The sequence below is a fragment of the Ambystoma mexicanum genome, chromosome 6q (assembly GCF_040938575.1).
Source record: "Ambystoma mexicanum isolate Mex_15411 chromosome 6q, UKY_AmexF1_1, whole genome shotgun sequence".
Classification (NCBI taxonomy): Eukaryota; Metazoa; Chordata; class Amphibia; order Caudata; family Ambystomatidae; genus Ambystoma; species Ambystoma mexicanum.
The window spans coordinates 1,417,562,540-1,417,588,782 of NC_090937.1; the positions used below are offsets into that span (position 1 = coordinate 1,417,562,540).

The window sequence follows — 26,243 nt, forward strand, 5'->3', positions numbered from 1 at the left end:
CAGCTTATTTTCACCACACCAGCTTCCCTTTGGGCTCTCGTAGGTAAGGGTCTGCTTTCTTCAGTCGGTAAAAGCCCAAGAGTCTTTTTCTGGCTCTCACCGTCTCTGCAGTGCCTTTGCTTCTCGCAGCGTTTCCCCTCTTCCTCTGAGCCACGTAACTCCGCCACACTTGTGGGACCTCGAGCCTCGCGAAGAGGAAAACTTCTCTCGCCAACTGCAGCAGCCTTTAACACTGGGCTGCCGACCTTCAACTTTCCCAGGCATAGGTGTTTTCTGCCAAGAGCTAGAGCGCTCACTGCGCTTGAAGCTTCATCTGCTCTGCACTGCTCTTCTCTTCCTCGTCCCAGTATTCAGGGGATCCAGGGAGAAGGAGTCCTTTTTGTTGTTTGATAAAAAGAGTTTGGATAATCACTTTCAACATGCCTGGGTGGTAAAGCATTTCTGGATGATGAATAAATGGACCTGATAAAAGCATTCTTGTAACTTCCACATGGTAGAACAAAGTTGGAAGTTTGGTTTATATGCTTTGGTTAAGAATCTTTTCTATTCTTCCAAAGGGGAGGTGTAGAGGTATGGCAATAGGCTGTGAGGGTATTGGATATTAGTGGATTGCCTTCAAGACCAAATGGGGGATACCATGGCTCATCCAATGAAGCCATGACCTCACCCCAGTGGTTGTCTCCTCCCATGTTATCCTCCCTCATATAGTTACCCCCAGGGTCAGAAAGTGGCTGCCGTCCCCTGGCAACACAGGAGGAAGACATTGGTGGGGTATCGGTGATGACTCCATCGGATTCATCACATGTCAGTCCATGCCGCTCTTTGTAGGGTCTGCTACCCCTGGACTGGTTCTGTAGTTCCAGATGATCTTTCTGTGAATCTGCGCTTACAAACCCGAGGGATCATGATTTTGAATTTCAACTACTTGTTGGGTGAGGGGTCCGACTTGATTTGTTCTGGGATAATTTGCATAAACGTATCACTCTTGGGCATACCGTGTTCAATTAATCTAACAGTACTAGGTTGTGCTTTAGCGATGGATGACACACCTTCAGATATTCATAAGCATATTGGGGGATTTAATTGAATCACTATTTCAAGACCTAAGGGAGCGAGAGATCCCTGCTCCATAATCAAAAACCCTTCAACGAATTCCTTGTCTATTAGTTCTACTTGTATACAGTCCCTATGTTGATTATTCGGACAAGGTAAATGCACACATGTTGCTCCTAATAATTCAGAATAAACTCTTTGCCCTGAACCAATGAGTAACCTTGATAAGTGCATCCTTGGGCATACCTTCCCTTCCTACCGTATGAGCTTTCACTAGGTACACATAGTTCTTAGCAGGGGGATTGCCTGCCAACCTGGCAAGGTGGGGGGAGGACTATGTTCTCTCCAATACCTTTGGGAGCCATACTATGCACCCTAGTTGACCTAACCGGGGGATTTCTTGCCATAAAAGCATTTATCACTTCATCTACTTTTCCCCAGAACGCTTAATCCATTATTCCAAGGATGTAGGTGATTTGACTGAATCCATGTTTTTGAGAGAGTGAAGTAACCGAATCGTTTTTTTTTATTGCAGGGCTACTCCGCCCTCCCCTGCAGTCCCCTTCCTTCTCCCTACCTTTATTAATATCCCTTACCCCACCCCAACATATTTGTTCACTTCCTCCTCATAAACATTGGATTCAGTCACTTCTACGGTATCGTTATTTCAATGCTTTAAGTTGCTGGAGCCACTGCTGATTTCCCTCCAAGCAAGCCCTGCCCCATGAGGGTTTTCATTGACCCAATTTCACCCTTCAGGGCGTATATATTTCTTTACGTAGTGCCACATAATCTTGTAAGTGAGATGTAACTGGGTACAATGGCCTACACCCATCACACTGAAATGGAGCTGTGGTTACATGCACATTAGTGGATCCTGGAATTTAAGGAGGGCTGCCCTGATGCTGTACCCCTGTGGAATATCACGTTTATCTTCCATCCCCCTATCACACCTCTCCACACTAGTGGATGAAATATATTGTTATAACCTCTGGTAGAGGAGATGATTGAAATTAATCTTCTTGATCAGTGACTGCAGGAGGATACACAAGGCATAATCCCCCCCCTCCAGATTTGTCACTCTGTCCAGTGCTAATAACTTCCACAGAAATGTTAGAATTCTCTCCCCCCCCCCCCCTCACTGTGCCTGAGGATTCCATTTTTTCCCTACATTGAGGAGAGCTGGGAGGGTAACTTTATCACTAATCAACATTTTCTTTGCCTGCTCCCTCATTTCAGATTCACTCATATTGGATACTCCTCCTTATGTTGGGGTTGCCATTTTGGGAAGCCACAGGACCAGTCAACAATAAATCACTTGTGGTGTCAACTACGCAATTCGATTCCTGGTGCTTCCCTTTTTTTATTTGAGATTAGCATGGATGTTTTATTAGTTTCATCGATCTCTTTACATGTTATTGGTTTGCCTTTCTTATAGTCATGATTCTAAAACAACCAGTTACTAGCACAAGTTGCAAAAATCATACTAATAAACCACTCCACCCCCCCCCCCCGCCCACAGGAAATCAAATATCATGGGTAGCTACAGGTGTGCCATGGGTGAATTCCAACACTGAAAATTACTACAAGAAGGTATAACCAAACCGTTCACTTAACAGAGATATCTGGTATATGTCTGCCCTGTTTGCTGATAAAACCCAAAGGATTGCCACAAAGTCTGACTACTACTTACTCTGCAGATGACTATGTTCATTGCACCACAAGTCGTCACTTGAGCAATCCAAATCCAGGTTCCGTGCACGGGGTGAGCAACACCACTGAATACCACATGTTGGCTAAAATCAGAAGTGAAACTGCAACTAACCTTCTCCCTGGGCGCACCTCGACAGCTTGCAGGGCTGCCTTAGTCCGTCTCCCAGCCCCAGAGTTGCACGGTGTCAATACTAAGAAACCCTCTCTTGCTGCTTAATTAGTGAGCTGTAGCTGGAATAGTTCATGTGTGGCCATGGTGTATAGTCCCTGCCCTTAGCCTGCCAGCTTCTACCTTTTTTTTTTTTTTAACTTTCTACTTTCTTTATTAAAGCACTTGGTACAGGTCAACACATAGACATAGTGATGGTGTCATAAAATCCATAAACGTAAGTAAATGAACATTTTGGCACACAGTGGTGAAAAACAACGCGTAGTTATACAATCAGTAGTATGTACCAGCAGAGGTGAGCCCCACAAGAGCCAAAGCTAGAGATGTGGTGGGAGGTGCCATCACACTTATAATCAGTCTTGTTGGGGGATCACCCTGCGTGCGCCCCAAATACTCTAAAGGGTTGCCATATTTCCTTTGGGCGAGACTCCATTGGCAGCATAGAAGCCCATTGATCTTCTGTGTCACTGCTCCAAGCAACAGTGCATAGCCATTGTTCGATCGATGGAGAAGTGTGCTTTGACCAGTACATGAATAGACACCTCATAGCAAGTATCGGCATAAATTCACAAGCTTATGAGCCCGTCCCACCCGTTTCTCATATAAATGGAAAAGACAGTGCATGAAAGTAGCATCCAGCTTGCTACCACAAATAACAGTGCGCATAGAACAAACATCTAACCAGCATCCATCCAGGTTAGAGCAAATCCACATCATATGAAAGTACCCAGCATCATCTTCCCCACACCTAGGGCAGCAGCCTGCATTTGTTTGGGTAAAGAGCTTCAATCGGGCCGGCGTGTAATATCATCTATGTAAGACTTTGTGCTGGATTAGGTGGAATCGGGAGTTGTAGGAGACTTCCGAGTCTGTGCACACATACCCCCGCCCCAGATCTCATCCGTTATCTCTATATTCATGTCCACTGCCCATCTGGAACAGAGTTTGGTTAGTGGGGGACTACACTTGACCTTGGATTAAGTTCCACAGCGGAAAGTTCTCATGATGGAGGATGAGTGACCCTCCACTGATTTCCACACCTTAGTCCAGGCTAGGACCGTGACGCTTGCAGGGTCATAAGGGCAGGGGTCTGCAAAAAAGAAGGTAGCAACAGAGATCAGACATCTTGCTCAGCTGCTGAGTTTTTTTTCAAGCTTGACGTGTGGGATAGCCACCTCTGCCGCAAACCAGAAGACCGCATATTGCGCCTGTGCTGCCAGCCAATACAGCTTAAAGTCAGGGGCAGCAACCCCTTCGAGCGTAAGGCATGGTAAGGGTATCCCTCGTGAGGCGAACTGCACCAGAGTGCCACAGGTAGCCATTTGTGACAGCTTCCAGGTGTTCGAGAAATTTGACGCCCGGCCATAGCGGTATGGTTTGAAAAAAAGTAAAGCAATTTTGGGAGAACTGCCATCTTGAGTATTGCTTTTTTACCTGCGATGGTTAGTGGCAGCCACGCCCATGCTAGCCTCCACTTTTAACACTTGTTTTCCCTTTCCACAAGCTCAAGAGCCGTTAACAAGGAGCCTCCTTGCTTAATTGTTCTCTTGATAATTATGGGGTCCGAGAACAATTACCAGATGCCAGGTGCCGAGAGGGTCAGAATTTATATAAGTATTCTAACTAAACTTACGGAGACTAGGAAGAATCGCTTGATAACCCTTTCACTGCTCCATCTGACTCTGCTTAGTGCAACCTTGGCAGCTGTGGGTTCCGCCGCTGCAGGCGGCCCGGCAGGCAAATGTATAGGGTGTGGCTGGGGCTTAGCTCAATCCAAGTCAACTAACTGCTTAGTGCGCCCTGTGGCGGGGTGGAGTGTGGAGATGGACAAAGAGCTGACATTATTAAAATGTATAGTTTAACTAGTTAGCAACAAGGGGCTAACTTTCCCCATCTCTACAGGTTTATCCCTAGCTATTCTAAGATTACTCCAGTGCTACTTGTCAGTGCGGGTCACAAGAGTCTTCATCCTCTGTCCAAAACCTGCTCTAGGCCTACCACTAAATTACAAGATAGTTCAGTATTATTAGAAAACAAAATCCCAGGAGAATGGCTCCCTTCTCCTGGTAAACTTGTTCAGTCTTTTATTTTATTTAATTATAGGGCATTTATAATGCACCTCCACACAATGTTTCGAGGCGCAAAAAAACAAGGAGGGGACATGGAGGACAAAACAATCCTATTGGGCCTTGTGACATTCGGATCATGCAAGTGCAGTAAACGGAAGTGCTGGTCAGGGCGGAAGGGCCTGTGAGAAAAGAGTGGCTTGGAGACCAGGCGGACAGAGCCTGGGAAAGCAGCTTGTGGACCTTCCTTCTGCTGCACTCTCTAAGTGCTAGGTAAGGGGTTGGAAGGGCTACAAGGGTGCAGGCCATTCCGGCTCGTATTGGGGAGGCGGCCCAGAAGGGCAAGTGCATGTGAGGGAGGAGGGACGGGCGAGGCGAAGTGCGGGGGTAGACTGGAATTGGGAGGGCCTGGTGCCTTGTAAGACTCTGAAGTGACAAGGTAGCCTGTCAAGAGGCAGACGGGGACATTAGTATGGGACGGGGAGAGGGAAGAAAGAAGAGAAAAGGAAGGTCTTGAGAAGCGCCCGTAATTTAAGAAGATCTGGCTCAAGTCTGAGAGGGGCAGTAACGCCATTCCTGAGCGATGTACCTGCGGAGAAGAGCGATCCACCCCTCACTCTCTGCTTGGAAAAGCGTCTCATCTGCATTTAGAGCTAGACGACTGAAGGGCTCTAGCAGGGTGGTATTTATGGAGAAAGAGTTGGATGTAGAGTGGTCCCAGACCCCAGAAAGCTTTGTGGATGATCCTCACAGCAACTGGTAGCCAGTGGAGAGATTTTAAGGCAGTAGAGATGCAGTCCCTGGGCTTGAGTTTAAGGATACGTCTTGCAGTCCTGTAATGGATTAGTTGAAGGGGTGAAGGGAGGAGTTGGGTAGATTAAGGAAGAGGTGGTTTCAGTACTCCAGCCTGGAGATGACTAGAGCTCTGGAGACAGGGATTCTGGGAGAAAGGTGAGGAAAGGGAGAATGCCATTGCATTTCAGAGTAGCCAGGTCGGAGTAATACCAGGAGTTACACTTGGAGGAAGGTTTCATGTGGCTCCTCATGACCGGGGCAAGGATATCCAAAGTGTTGGAGATGGAGAGATGAAGTTTAGGAAGGGCAGTGTCCGAGTGAGTCAGCGGCAGGAGTAGGAGGGGGCATGAAGGTAGCAGAAACTGACACTCTTCATAGGTTGAATGACAGAGGAGGAGACTGGCAGTGCAGGGGGGGGCTTAGCAGAAGTACCCAGGAGGTGCAGGTGGGAGGAAAGGAGAGTGCGATCAGACCAGGAGAGAGGAGTAGTAAGAGGGTTGGAGACAGGGATGTCTGAAGAGATGAGAGCATCCAAAGTGCGTCTGGCTGAGTTTGTCGGACTGAATGGAAGAATGGTGAAGGAAAGCGAGGTAGCGGAAGAGCCCAGAGGCCACATCCAAGGAGTCGAGGTGAATATTGAAGTCTCTGAAGAGGAGGAGCTTGGAGGAGGAGGAGGCCAGGAGAGAAGAGGTGAAGTCAGCCCATTCTGAAAGGAAGTGGGAGACCAGGCCTGGGAGCCTGTAGATGGTGGCCAGAGTCAGAGAGGCCAGGAGAAACACCAACCCTGCAGACAAGGCATTCGAAAGAGGAGTAGGCCTGAGTGGGTATGATAGTAGTAGGAACCCACTCAGGGAAGATCAGGTCAACTTCACTCCTGGGCTAGTTAGGCCTGGGCTTAGAGAGAATGTTTTACCCCTCAGAGAGGAGCATGTCAGAACTTGTGACAGAGCTGTCAGTGAACCACGTCTCACTGAGATCAAGGATGTCGAGGTCTATAAGGAGGTGGCAGATGTCAGAGGAGTTTTAGACAGAGCGAGAGTTGAGGGTAGCCAAGTGGAGCGGGTTGCCACTTTTCAAGGTCTTCAGAGGAAGGGTACAGTGCATCCGTGGAGGTGGCAGAAATAGAGGCAGGAGAGGGGCTGAACTTGATGAGACAGAAATCTATTGAGAAGGAGACTCCATGGACTATGACAGTGCCATATGGGTCAACATTAATGATGACCCTAGAGGACAGGAAGGATGCCAAGAGTACCTCCCAGTGGGTGCCACCATTAATGGGAGAGGAAGAGAAAGTGGAGCGTACATAGACCATATGGTGAATCTGAAGGTCCGGAGAAGGAACAGAGGATGATGGTGAAAGTCTGTCTGGAGGAAGTATTGACATGGGTCTCAGTGATGGCAGGCCTGGATGGAGACTAGGGGTTCCTTCTTGAACTTTTTACCTTCCAGACTTCGTCAGAGGGATAGGTTAGGTTATAGAATAGCAATTAGAGAAGATGGGGGAGATTGAGGGCAGCATTGAGAGAGTGAGTGAGAGAGAGAGAGAGATATGCATATGCACAACCAACAGCAATGCAACAATCAGGTTTTCAATCTTTTGCCTCCGTTTCGGATTCAACAAAGGGTTCTAGGACAGGAGAATGACTCCCATCTCCTAACCCACCCAATAGTCCTCAAACGTCTTAATTATTTCCTTGTCTGTCTCCACACTGCTGTTAATGTAACCAGTGTGACGAGGGAGAGTACTCCCGAGGCACTTTTGACTTGTATTCATTTCACTGTCACCACTGTGATCAGGAATATCACTATTGTTGAACTTTTGACTTTGTTCGCTTTGCCAACTACTGCTGTAGCTAAGGGGAATGCTCCCGAATGCTTCTGTGGCTGCTCTTGGTGTTGCCACTGTAACAAAGGAGTTTACTCCCAGGTGTTTCTTTGCTTTGGCTTCTCTTAGTGTTATCACTGTAACGAGGGTGATTACTCCCAAGTGTTCCTTCTTTTTTGCTTCACTTAGGGTTACCACTGTGACGAAGGAGATTATTCCCATACTTCTCTTGACTTTCAAAGGGGCTCTTGACTTTCAAAGGGGTCACCACTGTGACGGGGATATGCAATTTTGCTGCGATAATTATTTTTCTTTTTTAAAGAATGTATTTGATTTGCATATGCAACTTTACAAATGTATATAAAATATCTTGCTTTAAGAGAGAATAGTAGCAAAATTAATTTAACACGAACACAAAAACAAAAAGAACACAATAAACACGATGAACATAATGCCCTTTACAGATTACAATAAGCACTTGTCAAGAGAATGACCTTGACTTTGTTACATTACACAGATGAAACCCATATAACAATTATCAGCATCACTTGTTATTTTATATATGTTATGTTATAACATTCTGCATGATTTGCAAACCAGGTCAGATTTCTCAGATTTTCCATTTAGTCACAGAGCGGTATTCACTATTAAAACATTGATTTAACACAGAGTACCTGTTAGATCTCCAAGTTTAATTCTGGCCAAGAATGAAACAACCGCTAAATTTAGGGATATGTGCTGAGCTCGACACATCATCTCTCACATGGTGTAGGTATTAAGTAACCTGTATTTTGCACACAATTTATCAAAATGTTCTCTCCTTAGATTTAATAGGGAAGTACATCGAGTCTTTATATGCATTGAAGTCTCAGGTTCAGTAGCCTTCAGACAATATCTACATGCAATATTGGACTTGTTTTCTATGGTCCTTCTAGCTTTCATTGCTTTTGTTGGTATAGGATCAAAATGAAATCTCATGTTTATTCGATATTGTATATCTGGATGTTTTTGAATATACATTGGAGCCTCATTGATTTTATTTAGAGGAAAATATCCTGTCTTGAAGATTTTATATTTTTCACATTCAGGTCTTGTGTTCATCCAGTCTATTTCCCAGTACTTTTGTTTGGCTCGCACTGAATTGCTTATTAATAAGTGTTGATGTATACCTGCTTCTTTCATGTTTTCCATGCAACTCATTTTCCACTAGTTAATCATATCAGTGCCATCTTTGTGAAAGTTTGAGACCGCGTATTAATAACCATGGAAGCACATCTATCTTTGTATAAGCACTTAACATGCAACATGAGCAAATTCCAATTTGCAACTGCTCTTAGGGAAATTAGTCCCATTTCGTGTTGTTTGATTGACATAGGGAACGTTTGAGGGAGTCTCAAAATTTTCTTCCAAAAGAGTCCCTCAATGTGCGTCCAATTCGGTTGGTGAGTCGACCATTTGCTAGAAGCACCATATAGAACAGGAGGAGTAAACCTCTGCTTATAATATGAGTGGTTTGCACGTGAAGTTGCAGTATTTACGTTGAGTTAAGTTAGCCTGAGAACATAAGATTCACATTTTCCGTTTAATTTCATCCTTATAAGCTATGTCTACTTTGCTATTGTTTATATTCATCCCCAAATACTTAGTTTCTAATTGTTTGTATGGGGAAAGCCATCGATAGACCAGCGATTTACTAATTTGGTTGTATTTGTTTGACTTTTTCCAATGATAAGTATGTTTGATTTGGCTGAATTAATTTGTAAATGGTTATCCTTAGCATACATTTCCAATGAGCATAACGATCTATGTAATCCTATGGGCATCTGATCTAAGATGACAAGATCTGCATAAAGCAGGTATCCCAACGTGCTCTGGATAATTTTTGGAGGGAAAGATTTTACCTGGTCAAGGTAGTTATTCATCTTAGAAATGTAAAAATTGAAAATAGTTGATGCCAACCGACAACTCTATTTTAACCCGATGTTCGTGGGGATAGCTCCCGTTAGTAAACCCTCGCTATTCAATTTGACCTTGATCGTTGTTTCCATATAGAACTACTGAATTAGATTGAGCAAAAAAGGGGGGCATCCAGCTATCCTTAATTTATTCCAGAGCATTGGACGTGACACTGTGTCAAACGCCTGCTTTTAGTCTATGGAGGCTATGTACAGGTGGCTTTTTTTCTTAATGGCTTGACATTTTAAAGCTTGAACCAAAAGAAGGTTAGGGAAGTTCCCACACTGGCTATGAATCCTGATTGATTATGGTCTAGCAGGGACTGCCATTTGTTTAGAGCAGAGAAGAATAACTTAGCATAAATCTTCCCCGCTGAGTCCAACATTGCCAACGGCCTTTAGTTTGTGGGATTATTTCTGTCTCCCTTCTTAAATACTGGGAAATAATCGATTGTTTCCAGGAATCTGGTATTAGTCCTGTTGTGATTTTCTGATGTATCTCTTGTAAAATGAATGCCCATTTCTCTGGAAACTGTTTGATGGTAGCGTTAGAAATGCCATCTTGCCAAGAGGCTCTAGATGAGCTTAATTTCTTAATGGCTATTTGAATGTCCAATAGATATGTTTAATATGTGTTATATTGGGCCATGTTTAATTGTTGGTTCTTGATCTAAGGTTCTATTATAAAAAGGTGTGGTAAAATGTTCCACCCAGATGGCTTTGTCAATTGTGCAATTGTGTTTATGGTATGAGGAGCTCTCGTGACACCAGCTCCATCTTTTTCTAACAACTTTATTTCATTTTCAAAGCATCACAGACATGAATATATCGATATTCAACACATTGCAACCCCTATCCGGGGTTCAACACAAGAAAATAAGACTGCTTTGCTCATATAAGAAGAAGAAAAAGGGAAAAGTGAAGCAAAAACAACAAAAGAAAAAAGCGTATGTAATGAACAAGTTAATCCCCTACCCCCACGCCCCTGACTAATCCCCTACCCCCACGCCCCTGACATATCCCAATGTATGGGTGAGAAGGTTCAACGTTCTGATTTATAAATTCAACAGGTTGGATCACTTTTCATTGTAAAGTTTGAGTTCAACAGGTGGCAAGTGCCGCCTGAAATATCCCTAAATCAAGGACCTCTATCATTCCACAGGATTAGTCATATTCCATGCTTGAAGTTCGGGGTTATTAAATAGATATTGCGCGAAGCAGCCTTGGTTTAAAGAACATCTGTTCCTTGTTGTCCATAAATTCATGTAGTGGTAACCAGGTGTTCATGTACCTTGAATAGGAGCCTCGGGCCTGTGCTGTCACCTTCTCCATGGCCTTTACCCTCCCCCCCCCTCAGTCTAACCCACCACATAGCTTTTATTGGGCCTTCCCTTGTCTTCCATGCCTGCGCTAGTGTCATCCTGGCCGCGCTCAACATGTGGGTTATAAGAGTGGCTGTAGGCCATGAGTTCGCGTAACACCCCTCCACCGCCTCCCCCAGTAGTACCACTAACGGGTCAATGGGCAATCCCACCCCAGTAATATCTTTGATGTGGCTTAAAATCTCCTTCCAGTAGGTCGCTGCCCATGGGCAAGACCACCACATATGGATAAGGCCCCCGGATTGTCCACATTTCCTCCAGCAAGCTGCAGGATATTCTGAATTAATGGCGTGCATATGTGTGGGTGTCATGTACCAACAGAGGCAAAGTTGGTATGCTGCCTCCTTAATGGAGGTGCATTTGGAACCTTTGGCTGTTCTATGCCAAATGTGACTCCACGTTTCCTCTGAAATTGGTTTCCCCAGGTCTGTCTCCCACGTTTGCATATATGTGAGTTTTTGTTCAAGGTTTGCCCCTCCCATTAGACGATATAATCTGGTTATGCCTTTATCTGGTTGACCTTCCTGTATGGTTAGCTCTATTCCTGTTGGGTTTCTAGTTGCCCTTTCTTTTACTTTGGCGTTGGAGACCCAGTGCCTAAGCTGAACATAGTGATACCGTTCCTGCTCCGGCATATGGAACCTGGCCTTGTAGTCTTTGAACATCAGGGGTGACCCTTCTGCATAGCAATCTTTTAGGGTTAAGTTGTTCTCTCTCCCCCATTGTGTCCAGAAGTTGGCTTGCATTCCTGGGGTAAAGTCTGGCTTATAGGCGATCGGGGCCAACGGGCCCTCTCCTACTTTAATCTTCTTATTTCTCCACACCCTATCCTAGTACCATAAGGTAGTTTTAGTTGATTCCAGTAGCATGCCCCTTTTTTCCCTGTGATGTGTGGAGATAAAGCCAAGGTTCCCCAGAGGTGTCTTAGTCGCTGTTCTTTCTATTGTTACCCATTGATCACGGTCTTCTCCAGCTGCCCATTGTAACTTCGGGGCTATTAGTGCAGCCCATATGTACCTGCGGAATTCCGGAACCCCCAGCCCCCGGACACTTGTGGTCTAAAAAGATTCTCAGTCTCTTCCCACTCCAGATAAAGGACATCACTTCTTTCTGCAGTGTCTGAATAGCTGGAAACGTTTTTTTTTTTTTTTTTAACTTGTTTATTAACGGCGCACAGGAGCAAGCATGATAAACTCACATTTGTTACAGACGACATATGACATTTGAAATGCCCCTCTCCCCCCAACCTCTACGCCTGCAGACGGCATTGTTCCCGGGCCTCATTCCGTTCCGCCATGTGGCGAGCTGTCCCCCATAGAATGGAGAGCGTTCGCGATCAGGCACGGCTTAAAAGTAAGCGCCGGATATTTCTGGTCATAGTCTAGGACCGGGCCCCAGACGTCCAAGAAACGATAGTCTGCCCGCCTTAGCTGCCGTGACCTTTTCAGCTATTAGGATGTCCCAGAGTTTGATCCACCACAAGGGCATGAGGGGGCCTTCCGCAGTTTTCCAGGTGCGGGCAACCGTGATTTTGGCGGCCAGCAAGAGTTGAGTGGACAGCGTGGCCCTCCTCCCCGTTCTCGGGTAAGCGTCCGGGTGCGGGATCCCAAGGAGGACCTGTTCGGGAGTTAGTGGAATAGACTCTTGGGTAATGTCTTTTATAGTGGCGAGGCATTGGGTCCAAAAATCCTTTACCTTAGGGCAGGTCCACCACACATGGAAGTAGGATCCCAAGTGGCCGCATAAACGCCAGCAGTGGGGGTCCAGGGCTTGTTGAAAGTGGTGGAGACGTAAGGGGGGGTAGTACCATCGCAACAGCAGTTTGTGGGCGCATTCCCGGTTGGTGATACAGCGGGACGCCGTGCGCTTCCTGGTCCAGATATCCACCCAGGATTGGTCCTCTATAGCGTGACCCAGGTCCGTCTCCCACAGGGACATGTAGGAGGGTTTAGAGAGGAGGGGGTCATCCAGCAGTAGCTTGTAGAGGGCGGACATCTTCCCTCAGGCAGGCAGGTCAGCCGCTGTGAGTTCCAAGGGAGTAAGAGGCCGAGTTGCTGCCATCCGGATCTGGGGGTTGGAGCACCAGTGTCTTAGTTGGGCATTGGAGAATCTGTCCGACTCTGCTAGCTGAAAGGAGGATTTACATTGTTTGAAGTCCGGGGGGGAGTCTCCTGCGAAGAGCTGTCCCAGCGTTTCAAGGCCTCCTGCAACCCAGTTTCTGAAGTTCGCTGGACGAGCTCCCGGGGAGAAGGCCGGGTTGTGGAAGATCGGGGAGAGCGCGCTCAGGTCGTTTGGGATCCCTCTGTATCTGTGGGCCCACTCCCATGCCTTTAACGAGTTTTTCGTGGCCGTCAGCACATCTGGCCAACTCCGACGCAAGGCGTTAGGGAGAAACGGGAGGAAGCGAAGAGGCAGGGGTAGGCGCGATTGTTCGATGTCCACCCATTTTGGGCAACCTGAGGCCAGTCCCCACGCCTGGAGGTGGGCCAGCTGCGCTGCCATATGATACTTGCGGAGGTCCGGGACCCCCAGCCCTCCCAGTCTAGCGCTGGCCATCATCGTTTTCCGGGAATCCTCGCTTTCTTGCTCTTCCATATAAAGTCAATCAATTTCCGTTGAAGCTTCATGATGGGGGGAAGGAGGATTGAGACGGGAAGGGAAGCACAGGCATATAGGAAGCGGGGAAGGAGATTCATTTTGCAGGTTGTTATCCGGCCCAGCAGGGAGATTTCCTGCGACCGCCACCGCGTGAGATCCTTCTCCAGTTCCTCGAAGAGCGGGGAGAAGTTGGCCTGGTAGACTTGTTGGTTGTGCTGGGATCCGGACCCCCAGGTATGGGATTGCTTGGGTGCTCCATTGGAACGGGCTTTGCTTCTCCAGGGCGATCCTTTCGTCCGGGCTCAGGCCCACACCGAGGGCTATCGATTTTGAGAAGCTGATGGCGAATCCCGCTACCTCGTCGAAGCTACGGAGCTCCCCCAGAGCAGCCCTCAGGGAGGATTGGATGTTTGTGACGGTTAGCAAGACGGCATCCGCGTAGAGAGCGATCTTATGCTGGGTGGCGCCTATCTTCGGGCCGCTTATCAGTTGGTTTTTCCGCACCCGTTGGGCCAATGGTTCCATGACCAGGGCGAAAAGCAGGGGGGACAGGGGGCATCCCTGCCTCGTTCCGCAGGTAGGAAGGATAGGGTCCGACAGGCGGCCGTTAACCCTGAGCCTGGTTTTGGGAGCTTGGTAACTTGCCAGGACCATTTTTCTGAAGATTGGGCCAAAGCTGTAGGCTTCGAGGGTCAAGGTAAGAAATGACCAGTCCACCTTGTCGAAGGCCTTGGTCGTGTCCAGGGCCAGCAAGGCCATCTTCTGGGAATTTCTTGTGGTCACCTCTGAGGTTCAGGGCTCTGCGAATGTTATCTTTCATGGACCGGTAGTTGATGAAGCCGGTTTGGTCCGGGTCTATGATGTTCGGTAGGACCAGAGCCAGGCGGTTAGCCAAGATTTTCGAGTAAATATTAGCGTCCAAATTAAGCAGGGAAATTGGTCTGTACGAGCTGTTCTCAAGGGGGTCCTTTCCGGGCTTTAAAGCGAGAACGGTAATGGATTCCTGCATGGACGGAGTGATCGTTCCGGTGGTCGCAAACGAATTGAAGAGGCGAGCCAAGGGAGCCACCAATTGGGGACGAAAGAGTTTATAAAATCTGGTGGTGAAGCCGTCCGGCCTGGGGGCCCTGAATTTCAAACTCTTTATAGCCTCTTCCACCTCCTCCTCCGTGATAGGCGTTTCCAGCTCCTGGCCAACCTCCGGAGTCAGGAGTGGAAGGGCCGCCTTACGGATGTATGCACGCTGCGCTTCCAAGTCCCTTGGGACAGCTGTCATAGTCTCGGATTGATGGGCTGTGGCTAGCCGGATTTTCTCTTGGTCTGCATAGTGCACCGACCCCTGTGGGTCGCGAAGGCCCAGGATGGATTTCCGAGTCTTCTCCCTAGCTAGCTTGCTGACCAGGAGCTTGTTGGCTTTGTTATTGTGGACATAGTACCATTGTGTGGTCCTAGCAAGCAGGTTCGCAGTGGTGTCGGCGTGGAGAGCCTCCAGCCTCTTCCTCGCCATTTGCAAGGCTTTGTAGGATTTCGGGGACCAGCCCTTCTGCTTGTGGACCGCTTCGGCTGCACAAACCTCGGCCTCCAGGGCGTCTCGGGTCGCCTTCTTCTGTTTGTGAAACGCGGCGCCGTGGGCGATCAGTTCCCCTCTGAGCACCGCCTTCATGGTGTCCCAGTTGTTGGCGGGGGACGTGTCCTCGTTAAGGTTCTCCGTAAAGAAGTTTTTGATTGACCTGGCGATCGCATCTCTCACCGTCATGTCCCCCAGGATAGGGTCATACAAGGTCCATTGGCGACGTGGAGGGGGATCCGGGTCGTGGACTCGGAGGGAGAGCGAGACTGGGGCATGGTCCGGGAGGATCCGGGGGCCAATCGTGACGTCATCCGTGAAGGTCAGGATCCGGGGTGAGGCCAACAGGAGATCGATTCTGGAGAAAATGCGATGTACATATCAGTAAAAGGTGAAGTCCTTCTCCTCCGGGTATAACACTCTCCAGGTGTCGACGACATCAAGCGTGCAGAACAAGTGGAGCAGGGCCAGGGCTAGCTTCTGGTCTCTTGAGGTGGGGGGGTGAGATCTGTCTTTAAGGGGGTCCGTTGAAATCGCCCCTGATGACAAGTTGTCCTTCCGTGAACGGGAGGAGGGTCTCTTCCAGGTCCTGGTAAAATCCATCTTGGAACTCATTCAGGGCGTATGCTGAAACGAGAGTGTAGAAGGGCTCCTACCACGTATAGACATTTTGGGAGCAGAGTCCTCTTAACCACCGTGATGCTTGCCAGCCAGGACAATTCCTGCAATTCCGACTGCTTTAGTTCACTAGTTAAGGTTTTGAGAAGATCCGGGATGTTGGCTCCATATAACCTGTCGTAACAGGAGGTTAGTTGTACCCCAAGGTATTTTCCTGACTTGCGTTCCCATTTCAAAGGGTATAAGCTTTCCCATTCCGGGATTCGGGCCACCTCTTCAGTAATATTAAGAGCCTTAGATTTCGGATAATTGATATGGAAGCCTGAGACTCGTGCAGACTCCTCCAGCAGTTGTATGGCCGCTGGTAGGGAGCTTTCAGTGTCCCTTAGGAATAGAAGAATATCATCCGCATAGAGTGCCACCTTCTGCGGTCCCATATTGCCCACCTCGACTCCCCGGGTGGCCCCGGACCCTGCATGCGAATGGCTCCATAGCCATGGCAAAGATCAGGGGTGACAACGGGTATCCTTGTCTTGTGCCTTTCTGAATGGGGATATCTTTTCTGAATTTACCATTGACCATAGGTCTAGTGGAGGGGTGTGCAAATTTAGCCATTACCATGCGAGTGAAGATTGGCCCGCATCCATATTTTTCTAGAGTTAGCCGGAGAAATCCCCATTGTAAGCTATGAAAGGCTCTAGAAGCGTCCAGAGCCGCTATTGAACATTTTTGACCCATCCTCCGCCCCCAGTAAATCGTGTCTATGGCCCTACGAATATTGTCATATGTGTCGTCCTTTCACAAACCCGGCACACCAGCTCCATCTTTTAGTAAAGACCATATCATGGCACTTGATTTCGTGACAATAGTTTCTAACATGTGTCCATTTTCATTCTGCACTTTTTGTTTCTGATGCTGTTTTATAAAATGTTAATATTTCATATTTTTACACATTCTTTATTATGCTCATCTCTGCTTAAATTAGCTTTCGTAGTGCTGTTCTTTTTTCAGTTTTTTTGACTTTAATGACTCGATCACATGGACAGAGTGCTTTCTCAAAAGACTGATTTGTTTACGTTTGTTTATTGTTTTAAATAGGCTTAAAACATTTACTTAATTTCGGTGTTCCGTCCGGGCCATCTCGCTTAATAAGCAATCCAATTTGCCATATGTCCATTTGATTCGGTTTAGGTCTTGATTTATTTCTAACTGGCAAGGGTAATACTTGTTAGATGGACATAATGTAGTTTCACAAGTTATAACTAAAACGTTGTGATAGCTTAAGTCCGTCGGAATGATAGTGAAATTAGTAACTAAGTCAAGTTGACACGGAGTAAAGAAAGCTTAGTCCATGATGGCTTACACTTTCTGGCCTTCCCAAGAAGGTTGTGGGGGTCCATCTCCCTAGGCACACCCATTTAACATAGTAAAATTGCGGTCCTTCATCAATCCTATCCATTTAATTGCTCTGGATGATAATTCTTTGTTAACACTAGTGATGCAGTGAATATTCATGTCACTGACAATCAGTCATTTTTATAGTGTGGTTGGTGTCAATGTATTCAAGGAGGTCAATAACAAGATCCATAAATTTGTCATCTGAAATTATTGAAGGGTTCCAATATCTATGTATAATTGCCATTGTGTGGGTTGAATCGGGGGCTTCATATTTAAGTAATTGCAAACCAGGCTGTGGGTTTCACAATTGTATCAGTTTGCCTTATGATTCCATTTTCAGGGCACCTATTAATCCCATCATTGGTCTTCCTTTAAGTGGTTTTAGGGCAGTAATCCAACAGATTTGGTGATTCAGCCAGGTCGGAGGGTTGGTCAACCAGGTTTCTTGTAATGGTACTGGGTCATAGTTATTTAATGAATTAGAATGTCCTGGTTACATTAAATGTTGAAATCCTCCAGTGTTCCATCTTGCAATTTTCAATATGGGCATAGGTGGTTTATGTGTAATCTATTCATATGTAACCTGATTTGTTTCTGTTACAGGTTTAGTTGGCCAAAATCCCAGATGGGATTGGTTAACAGGGGGTCACAGGTGTTTGTTTCATAATATACAGCTCTTTGCAGATTTCCAGACAAGCCTTGACAATTTATCATTGTTTTGAAGTTCGTAGTGGATCTTACACGTTCTCATACCTTATACCATATGTATTACCTCATGTTCAGCAAATTCAGCCCTTTGTTTATTTTAAGCTCAAGTCCCTTCCCATAGATTTTGTCTTTCTGTCCATAAGATTTGTCTGACTATTAGGGAAGGGACACTAAAAATGGCAGTATCCAATTCAACTGTTTCTTACAATAGTAACGACCCAGTGTCTCTGCTTCTTATTGCCTGCATAGATGGTATAGAATGCAAAACTTCCAAGATGGTGAATCTGTTTGGATATGGGTCTCTTGACCTCCTATCACACATTAGAATTGTAAATTCACTGTTAGTTAGGATGTCTTTGTCATTGAATGACTCCAAATTTTTCATTTGAGAATCGTATTTTCTTTTTTGGGTGGATCTCCCTCATCTCATGCATCAAATGAAGGATTTGTATTTCTATGTGGTTTATCGCTTTGTTCTCTGTTAGTCGTATTTTTTTGTCGTGTTGTATGTTTTCATGTTTCTCCTTCCTTGTAATGAATTTATAATCATCCATATTTGTGTTCGGATTTAACAACTCAAGGCAATTTGTTTTTTCCGGTCATGACTGCTTCATCCTCCAGTTGGTCAAAAGTGGCAGAATACGTCATTAAATTCATTAAAACATTCATGTATATTTCTTGTATGGATGCCGTCATTCTCCTTCTGTCTAATTTGTCATCCAGTGTCATTTTATTCACGGGAGCCTGCGCCATGGGCAGATCGTGATCTGGAGCATTTTTACCAACCTTGGAATTTTTCACCAGACAAAGTGCAGTGATGGATTTGATAAATTTAAGTTTCACAGCAGTGGATTTGGTATTTTTTTTGGTATGGCCTGATTTTTGGTATTTTTGTATGTCTATTAGGGCCCCTTTTTTGGTGGGTATTATTGTTTTTTTTATTGTTTAAAATGTTCATATAGAGGCTCACTCTCTAGGGGGTCGTTAATATCTACTTCAATGATACTTAGCTCGGAATTACTATAAGCAGAAACTGCCACCTTTGTTCCAAACAGTGCTTAGGAGCAGGCAGAGTTAAGGAATCTGCCGTCAGTTGAATTTCTTGTTCATTTTCTCTATGTTCAACAGAATCGGCCACAATATCATGTACATAAAAGTCACAGGCAGTCAGACTAATCTCAGAGATCTCTGTTGGTATCTTAGGCACTAAGTTGGCCCTGTATATATCTTTAAAGGATGTCAATTCAGTTTTCATGTCAAACAATCTCAGGTTTGGTTGATTAAGTTCTGAGAAATTGTGTTAAAAGTTGGCATGTATGGCTGCAAGAGAAGAGGAATTTAATTCCACTTTAGTCTCAATGTGCTCGTAGATTTTAGTTAATCTATAAATACCAGTATTCATTACAGCCAATGAAATTTCGTAGGCTGGTGTAATTGGCTTTTTAAAACCAAATGAAGGTCTCGGGTGGGTCTGATATAAGACCTGGCAGCTGAAACAGTTGAGTTCAACATTTGGTTTTTCTATTTGGGGGAGAGAGCAGGGGAGCCAGACAAGTTTGATTCATTGAGTAAATCCACAACAGAACAATCCTCCTTGGTGGCATTCGTTTAGGTTTCAGGGACAAGACTCTCCTCTATCTGTCTCTCCATTATTCAAGTGGTGTTAATTTCCGGGCAAATATCTACATTCTTGGATGGTAAAAGAAATCTACTTTGCAGAGAGGTTATATTGTTGCTCATATCGCAGTTTGTTAGAATCTCATCAACCTCTTTACCTTGTTTCTCAAAAGCTGCAAAAGACATGCTTTCCATAATCAGAGAGATAATGTTTCCATTGGTAGGCTCGTTTAGCACGGCCTGCGGGTAAACTCTAGGTGCAAGCACGTTTTCAGATGCATGTATAATTACGGGCATCACAGATGGAGAAGTTAATGTTATGATTTTACTCACATTTGGCTCCCTGTGTTTCTTGGATGAACTTTGCATAGTCGAACTTTCTTGTCCGGTCTGTGTATTGTATTCCAATATTTCGTCATCTGTGACGTGTGAAGATGATGATTGAGTTGGTATCGTAGTTTTTCCATGATTAGCCATATTAACAATCAAAGAATGAGGCGCTCCTTTAATTATAGATCCGGTGGCAGTGCTCCACGCTGATGACCACAGTAGCCTAATATCTGCTCCTGCCGATTTCTAACGAGACAGACTTAGACTTATTAAAGAAATGCGAGTGATTGACAGAGTGATTTTCATCCTTTGCGACTCGTTGATCATAGTATTATTCAAAAGCGCTGCAGCACTGTTTGGCATTTCAGTTCTGAGCATATGCATACAGTGGCGCCATGGACTATAGGAGAGTGTAGCTCACCCACAAGGGTTAAACAATCAAATAGGGGCAGTGAGGACAGAAATACGCGAGGGGCTATGTGAGGGCTGCTCAGCTGAACAGCCAGCACTTGCACAGGATGGGCACGTGCAGGATGCGCGCGGGCATGAGTATTAGAGGGCTTCTGGGTGAAGTGGGAGGAGCCCTGTCCTAAGGAAGTAAAAACGTGTTTTAGCTCTTAAAGAAGAATGCCCCTTAACTGTCTTTCGGACGAGCATCACCGATTGTTCCTGTGGTGTCCAGGCCGCTTCTCTCCACCCCAGGACTTCCGCTGCTCTGTCCGCGTCTTCATGGTGGATTGCCTCTTCCTGTGAGGCCTTGGTAATCTCAGCGTTGTTTATGGACCAGCCAGTACACCCTCATAGGTCATGCCACTGCGCGAGCTGCTCTTCTTCGTTCCCGATTGGCGACTTGCCTCCCTGTTAATCTTATGGCTGTGTTGGGCCACTCTCCATCCCGACAGTCGCTCTCCTGACTCTCACTTCTGGCTTCACTGCTGCTCCATATTCAAACCTCCCTGGCTCTTCCTCCTCCCTTAAAGACTAGTCCTTCCTCTATTTTATTCAAGTATCACTGGTCCCTTTCCAGTGTGAACACAGAGCCTTTTGTTTGTCTTTGCACATTGATCTCTACTCCTCTTTCCCTCTTCATCTCAATATGTTTGCCTGCCAACCAACAAGCACTCTTTCTATAGTTTTCGTTCTTCCTCTTCTCAGTACCATTGGAAAGTGTAGGTGTGAATGGGTCAGCATCACAGTAACACATAGTGACTTTAGGGGCTGATACCTTAGAAGGGTGAGAGGATGTGGGATGTCCTTTAAGAGGTTATGAGGGAGTTCTGTAAAGAAAAGGGAGCCCTTATCCCTGATAGGTGGATTTCTCACTATGAGGTCCTCCCGTTTATTACCACACATAGTGGGAATATTGGGTCACAGACTCTCCTCCCTAGCCTCAAGGGCAATTGCTACCTCCCACCCCCTGGGGACAAGTGACCGTATCCCATGAATAGTCACAGCCCTTATCACATGCTTGGTTTCATCTTCACCGCCTCGAAGGACTTCCACTGCCTCTGTACCTCCTGTATGAAGTCTGGAAATATCAGAATCCTTGACCCACCTACTTGATAGTGAGAGCACTGTCTGGCGTCCTGCAGCACAGCATCCCTGTCTTGGAAGTTCAAAAACATGGCAATCTGTGATCGTGGGGTTCTCCAATAGGCGACCTTCCATGCACCCTGGAACTTTCGATTGTGAACCATTTTGACAGTCCCTGTATACCCAATATTTTATCAAGATACAATTCTGTACTGTGGCCTCACCTTCTGCCACTGCAAGGATCCTTACATTTGTGTTGTGAGCAGCCCTTTGCGTTTTCTGCTCAGATTTCCATCTCATGGTGGCCGTTGGAGCATCAACCCTAGCCTTCAACACTGACACCAGTTCCTCAGTGTCGCTTACCCTCTGTCCGACCTTTGGGATTCTCTTGTTCACCTTTTTAAGATCTGTCTGTGCCAGGGTGACTTCAATGCCCACTGTCTGCACCTTATTTTCCAGTGAGGTCCTCAAGTCCTGAATGGCCACCATAAGGCCATTCAGTGTAATTGTGCCCACCATAGGGACTGCTGCCACAGGCTCCTCATTCAGCTGCTTCATGGGCTTGGAGGATCTCCCCTTGCAGTCGACCAACTGGTCCCAATTCTGCTATCCCTTAACCATCCTGGCCCTCCCCCCAGAAAGTTAGTTGGTCGTCAGCTGCCTCTCCTTCTATAGTCAGCCTACACACAACAGCTCGGCAAGTGCAAACCCAGCAGGATGAAGCCAGCAATAGCTTTATAGGCTTAGCAGGGTAATGTGTGAAACACAACAGCTGCAATTTTTTGTGCACCAACAGACAGCTGGCACCAACAGGTTTTTCGGTGGTGCCATCTATTGGTATCCAGAAATTCTGACCTACCAGTCCCACTCAACGCCTCTAAGAGTGAAGCCACAAAATGGCAGCCAAGCCACACAGGTGGGCCAACCTTAACCTCCCACAGCGGATCCCATGGAATGCTTCCACAACAGGATTACTTCCACATCATGCCAAAAGTAGATTGTTGCAAACCGGTCATTGGTGTAGTCTGATGAAGGATAATTTTCATGATTTATTCAGATGTGGGGACTAAGCCCAGAAAGCTCACATCCTCCTAGTACGGTGCTAAGCTACGCCCCATCCTGCCCTACTTGCTTTTATTCATTTTTCCTTTACCTGTGATTACCTATTTGACTCGTTGAAATAAGAGCCATAGACTCATAAAACATTTTCTCCACATGCTAGACATTAGATTGTGTTTGCTTTCTCCTTTTTTCCTGTAACTGTGACATTTGCTGGGTGTAAAACAGGCACAATAAAGTTAAATAAATTCCTTTTTTTGTGTTTTTTTCTTGTAGATATTTTGCTCACGCTGTTCTTCGCATTCGGCTCCGTTACCTCGCTATGGCCAGATGAAGCCGGTCCGTGTCTGCACGCACTGTTACATCTTCCATGTCACCCCTTTCTACAGTGACAGAGCTGGTATCTGACACGTCCAACATGCAATGCACTAAAGGAGGTCAATGATGAATGTGCATTGGGTTGACTTATTGAAAGGGACCTTTTGGGAGCGCCATGTGGGCTTCAAACATCCATCCTTGTATCGTTTACCACAGACAGTTTATTGCATTTATATCATGCTGCTAACAGGAAGTATGCGTCTGTGGCTGTAGGCGCCACATTAGTCTTCCATCAAAAAAGAAGAAATCTACCTGCAACCTTCGAATGCTGAAACAATAGCATTACCTGGACTGAAAAAGGGCTGTGACAATATCCCTTTTCTGCATTGCCCCCTGCCGTAAGCATCCTGAACAGATTGCCTGTTGATTGCCACACATCAGCGCTACAAAACACCTGTCTTGGGTAACATGGCGTGTACCAATGGTAAAGAAACCTACGCAAATCGTCAGCCTTGTTCTTGCCCAACTCTAGAACTTCAAGCTGCATCTATTTCAAAATGAGCATACACTATACCCCTTCTTGTGGGTAAACAATGACATATCCCGTCAGTATCCGATAGGAAAAAAGAATCTGAGGTGGACGGAACAAGAAAACATCCAATCAATACTTGATCGCCTTGTTCAGTAATTTTTGCTTTGCCTTGGTTGAAACACAGCAATAACTTTTGGTGCATTTTAAGAATGCACCTGCTATTTTTTTATCTATCCGGTTTGCGCTTATTTATATTGGGTCTGTCTTTATTTTTGCACTTTGCACGTTCCTCTTCATCCCCAAAGATCTCGAGGCCTGCGAATACATTGTCTGTGGGCATTTGCTGTACACATTAAACCTAAACATAGTCTCCCAAAGGAATCTGTTCCTGCATGGAGGAAATGTTGCAGCAAAGCTAGAAACTGTTTACAAAGAGCAATCCAGATGTATTTTTTCATTATCTGGCTTGATCAGTGACATTTTAATCTTGAAAAGAAAAATGTAAGGTTTGCCAGCACTTTGTTCTCCAAAAAAGCATGTTAACAGTGATGATATCCTGCTTTTGCTCTTGCAGATGGAAAGGCTGATTGGATCACAACTGGCCATGAAAGAAAAGAGGATATTTGCTCTGTTTCCTACCCCTTGTCAGACTCCATTCCATCATTGGAGACCCTCCTGATGGATGGGATGAGGTATATGGACTTGTAAAGGAGCTCCTGATGTTACCTCAACTTGAGACCCGCCAGCTCTGAGCTGAAAGAATGTTGCTATATATGATCAGGTTGCAGAGGGAAAGATTTCCCACAATTTGGTTAATTGCAAGATGAGAATCCCCCTTGTACAAACTTAACGTGTTATGAAATATTTCTCTATGAGAAACCATTGTGCAGCAAATATTCTTTTCTTCGTATTTCCTCTCAAATGTTCAGCATAATTGTGAACTCTTTGTTGACGAGGCAATTACTATCAGTGATAGACCTTCAATGATAGACCTTTTGCCATAATAGACCATACACATCATGTGTCCAGCATTTCTATAGTGTTGATCAGAAGAAAATCTATTTATCAGACATCAACCAGGCTAACTAGACGACGCTGTGAACTTCACTAGCAGATAGTAGGGTCTTCAATATACCGTGTTTCCACGATTACAACTTTAGCCACCTGCTGCCTTTTCCCAATATATTCTATGGATGGACATAGGAATATATATATATATATATATATATATATATATATATATATATATATATCCCTTTCTTATTATTTCAGGGAAAATAAAACTGGAAATGGTTGTTGTGGAAATTTGGGTATTGTGCTGATGAAGCTGAAGTGGGTTTATAGCAGAGTGAGCTTGGGAAGTCTCATTAGCAAAATGTGGAAAGCTGGAGGCACCCAGGGATGACATCAATCATTGGAGCACCTTCTCTCACTAGTGTTGACGCCATCATCAATGGGGCAAGGTGTGTCTAGCATGTGCAATAGAATGAAGCTAGAGCACGATTATTTCAATATGTTCATACAGTTTGGTGAATAATCTCATTTAATATGAAAGTGCAGCAATCTCCTTTAAACTGTCTTTGCAGGGCACAATGCTCAACATCCTTATAAGGGGAATGTTTTTTTTTAATTCTGTAAAGAAATAAAGGTTTTTGTGAAGTAAGTGATTCTGGAGTTCTCCAGATGTTATATGTAATATTTCTCTTCAATTCAGCTTGGGCACAAAGTTGAGAAGGATCGCTTCGTTGTTTGTGCACTCTCTTCATAAAAAGGGGCAGATGATGCGACTCTGCTGTTCTATCTGTTGTAGGGCTGGGCTGAATATTTCTACAAGTTGTTAGTGAGCTCTTACATTCCTCTGGGTGACTTGAGATGTAGTGAGCATCATTGATGTGCTGTGTTTGGAAAACATTGCGCACCATAATGTGCTAACATGCAGGGCCTGGGCAATATGATGCTTAATATGTACAACTGAAAATGCTTTCCGCCTATGTTTTTTTAAAAATTATTTACAAGATCATGGCCACAGAAGTTGATTTGCAGTGTCTTTGATGGACTGCAGTTTGGCTACGCACGGGCTGGCCCTACTGATGCTGAGCGAAGGGTGGGGGGCAGTGTTGGTACAGGGCAGTAATACTATATTCAGGCTTAAATCTCAGGCTTCACCTTGCAATGATTATTGCAGTTTTTTATTATTTTATTTTTTATTACAAAAATGTAATGCTTATTTTATAGGATGAACAACAATAAACCTAAACTGTGAAATATGCACAATCATTTCTCCTTCTATGGAATCAAACTGGAATCTTATTTAATGGACTGGACTGTATTTATTCAAAGCTTGTTCTTATTTTGTAAATGCTGTAATTCAGAATCATTTCCATAAATATATTTAAGGATCTCAGATACTGTACAGTAATTTCTTATGTATATACACTTTTCTTTTACAGAAAGCACAATGACTCTCAAAGTACTCAAATGCATTTCCCTCGAAGGGTATTTTCCTCTTGTAATCACTTTAGAGAATTAAAATGTCAGAACTTTCTACTTCTACTTAACAAGTTTGCTGACTTTCATTTTGTTTCCTTCAAAAATATGTTAATTCCTCTGGTCACTGTCCTATTTCAAGCAACACTTTCATTCCCTGTTGATATAATCAGCTTTTCTTTTAGATCTTCACCTACTGTATAATGATGTTTGTTTTTATGTAAGAATACTTTATCTATTCAGGCACACCCACATTACTGTCTACGTCCATCGACTTTCCTAAACATTGAATTATGAAATGTACAGAGTGTTATCAATTATGCCCAAAAAGCTTTAATACTAAGATGGGTAATTGTAGGAGTAGCTGCAAAAAGAAATTAAAATATTTACTAAACAAAAATGGGGAATCTAGTAAGATTTGTAAGCAGGCCACCATTCATCCCAGCAGTTAAAATAATCTTGACTTTTATCTCAAAATCTCAGAAAAGAACTTCCCATTGCTGGCCACACCTTTGACCAA

At 45.1% G+C, this 26,243-nt stretch overlaps 1 protein-coding gene across 3 annotated transcripts in view; it reads left to right on the forward strand.

The window, feature by feature from the left end:
• The window catches only part of ZFYVE28 (zinc finger FYVE-type containing 28), an 881,464-nt gene extending 855,667 nt beyond the window's left edge, over positions 1 to 25,797 (forward strand). For 2 of the 3 annotated variants that reach the window (XM_069632121.1, XM_069632123.1), the window contains one exon: positions 22,663 to 25,797. In XM_069632121.1, the coding sequence (XP_069488222.1) occupies positions 22,663 to 22,794 (132 nt within the window). In that variant the 3' untranslated portion in view covers positions 22,795 to 25,797. Of the gene's footprint in view, positions 1 to 10,385; positions 10,498 to 22,662 lie in introns of those variants that run through there. The other variant, XM_069632122.1, reaches the window with a different exon arrangement.
• Positions 25,798 to 26,243: the final 446 nt, after the last annotated feature.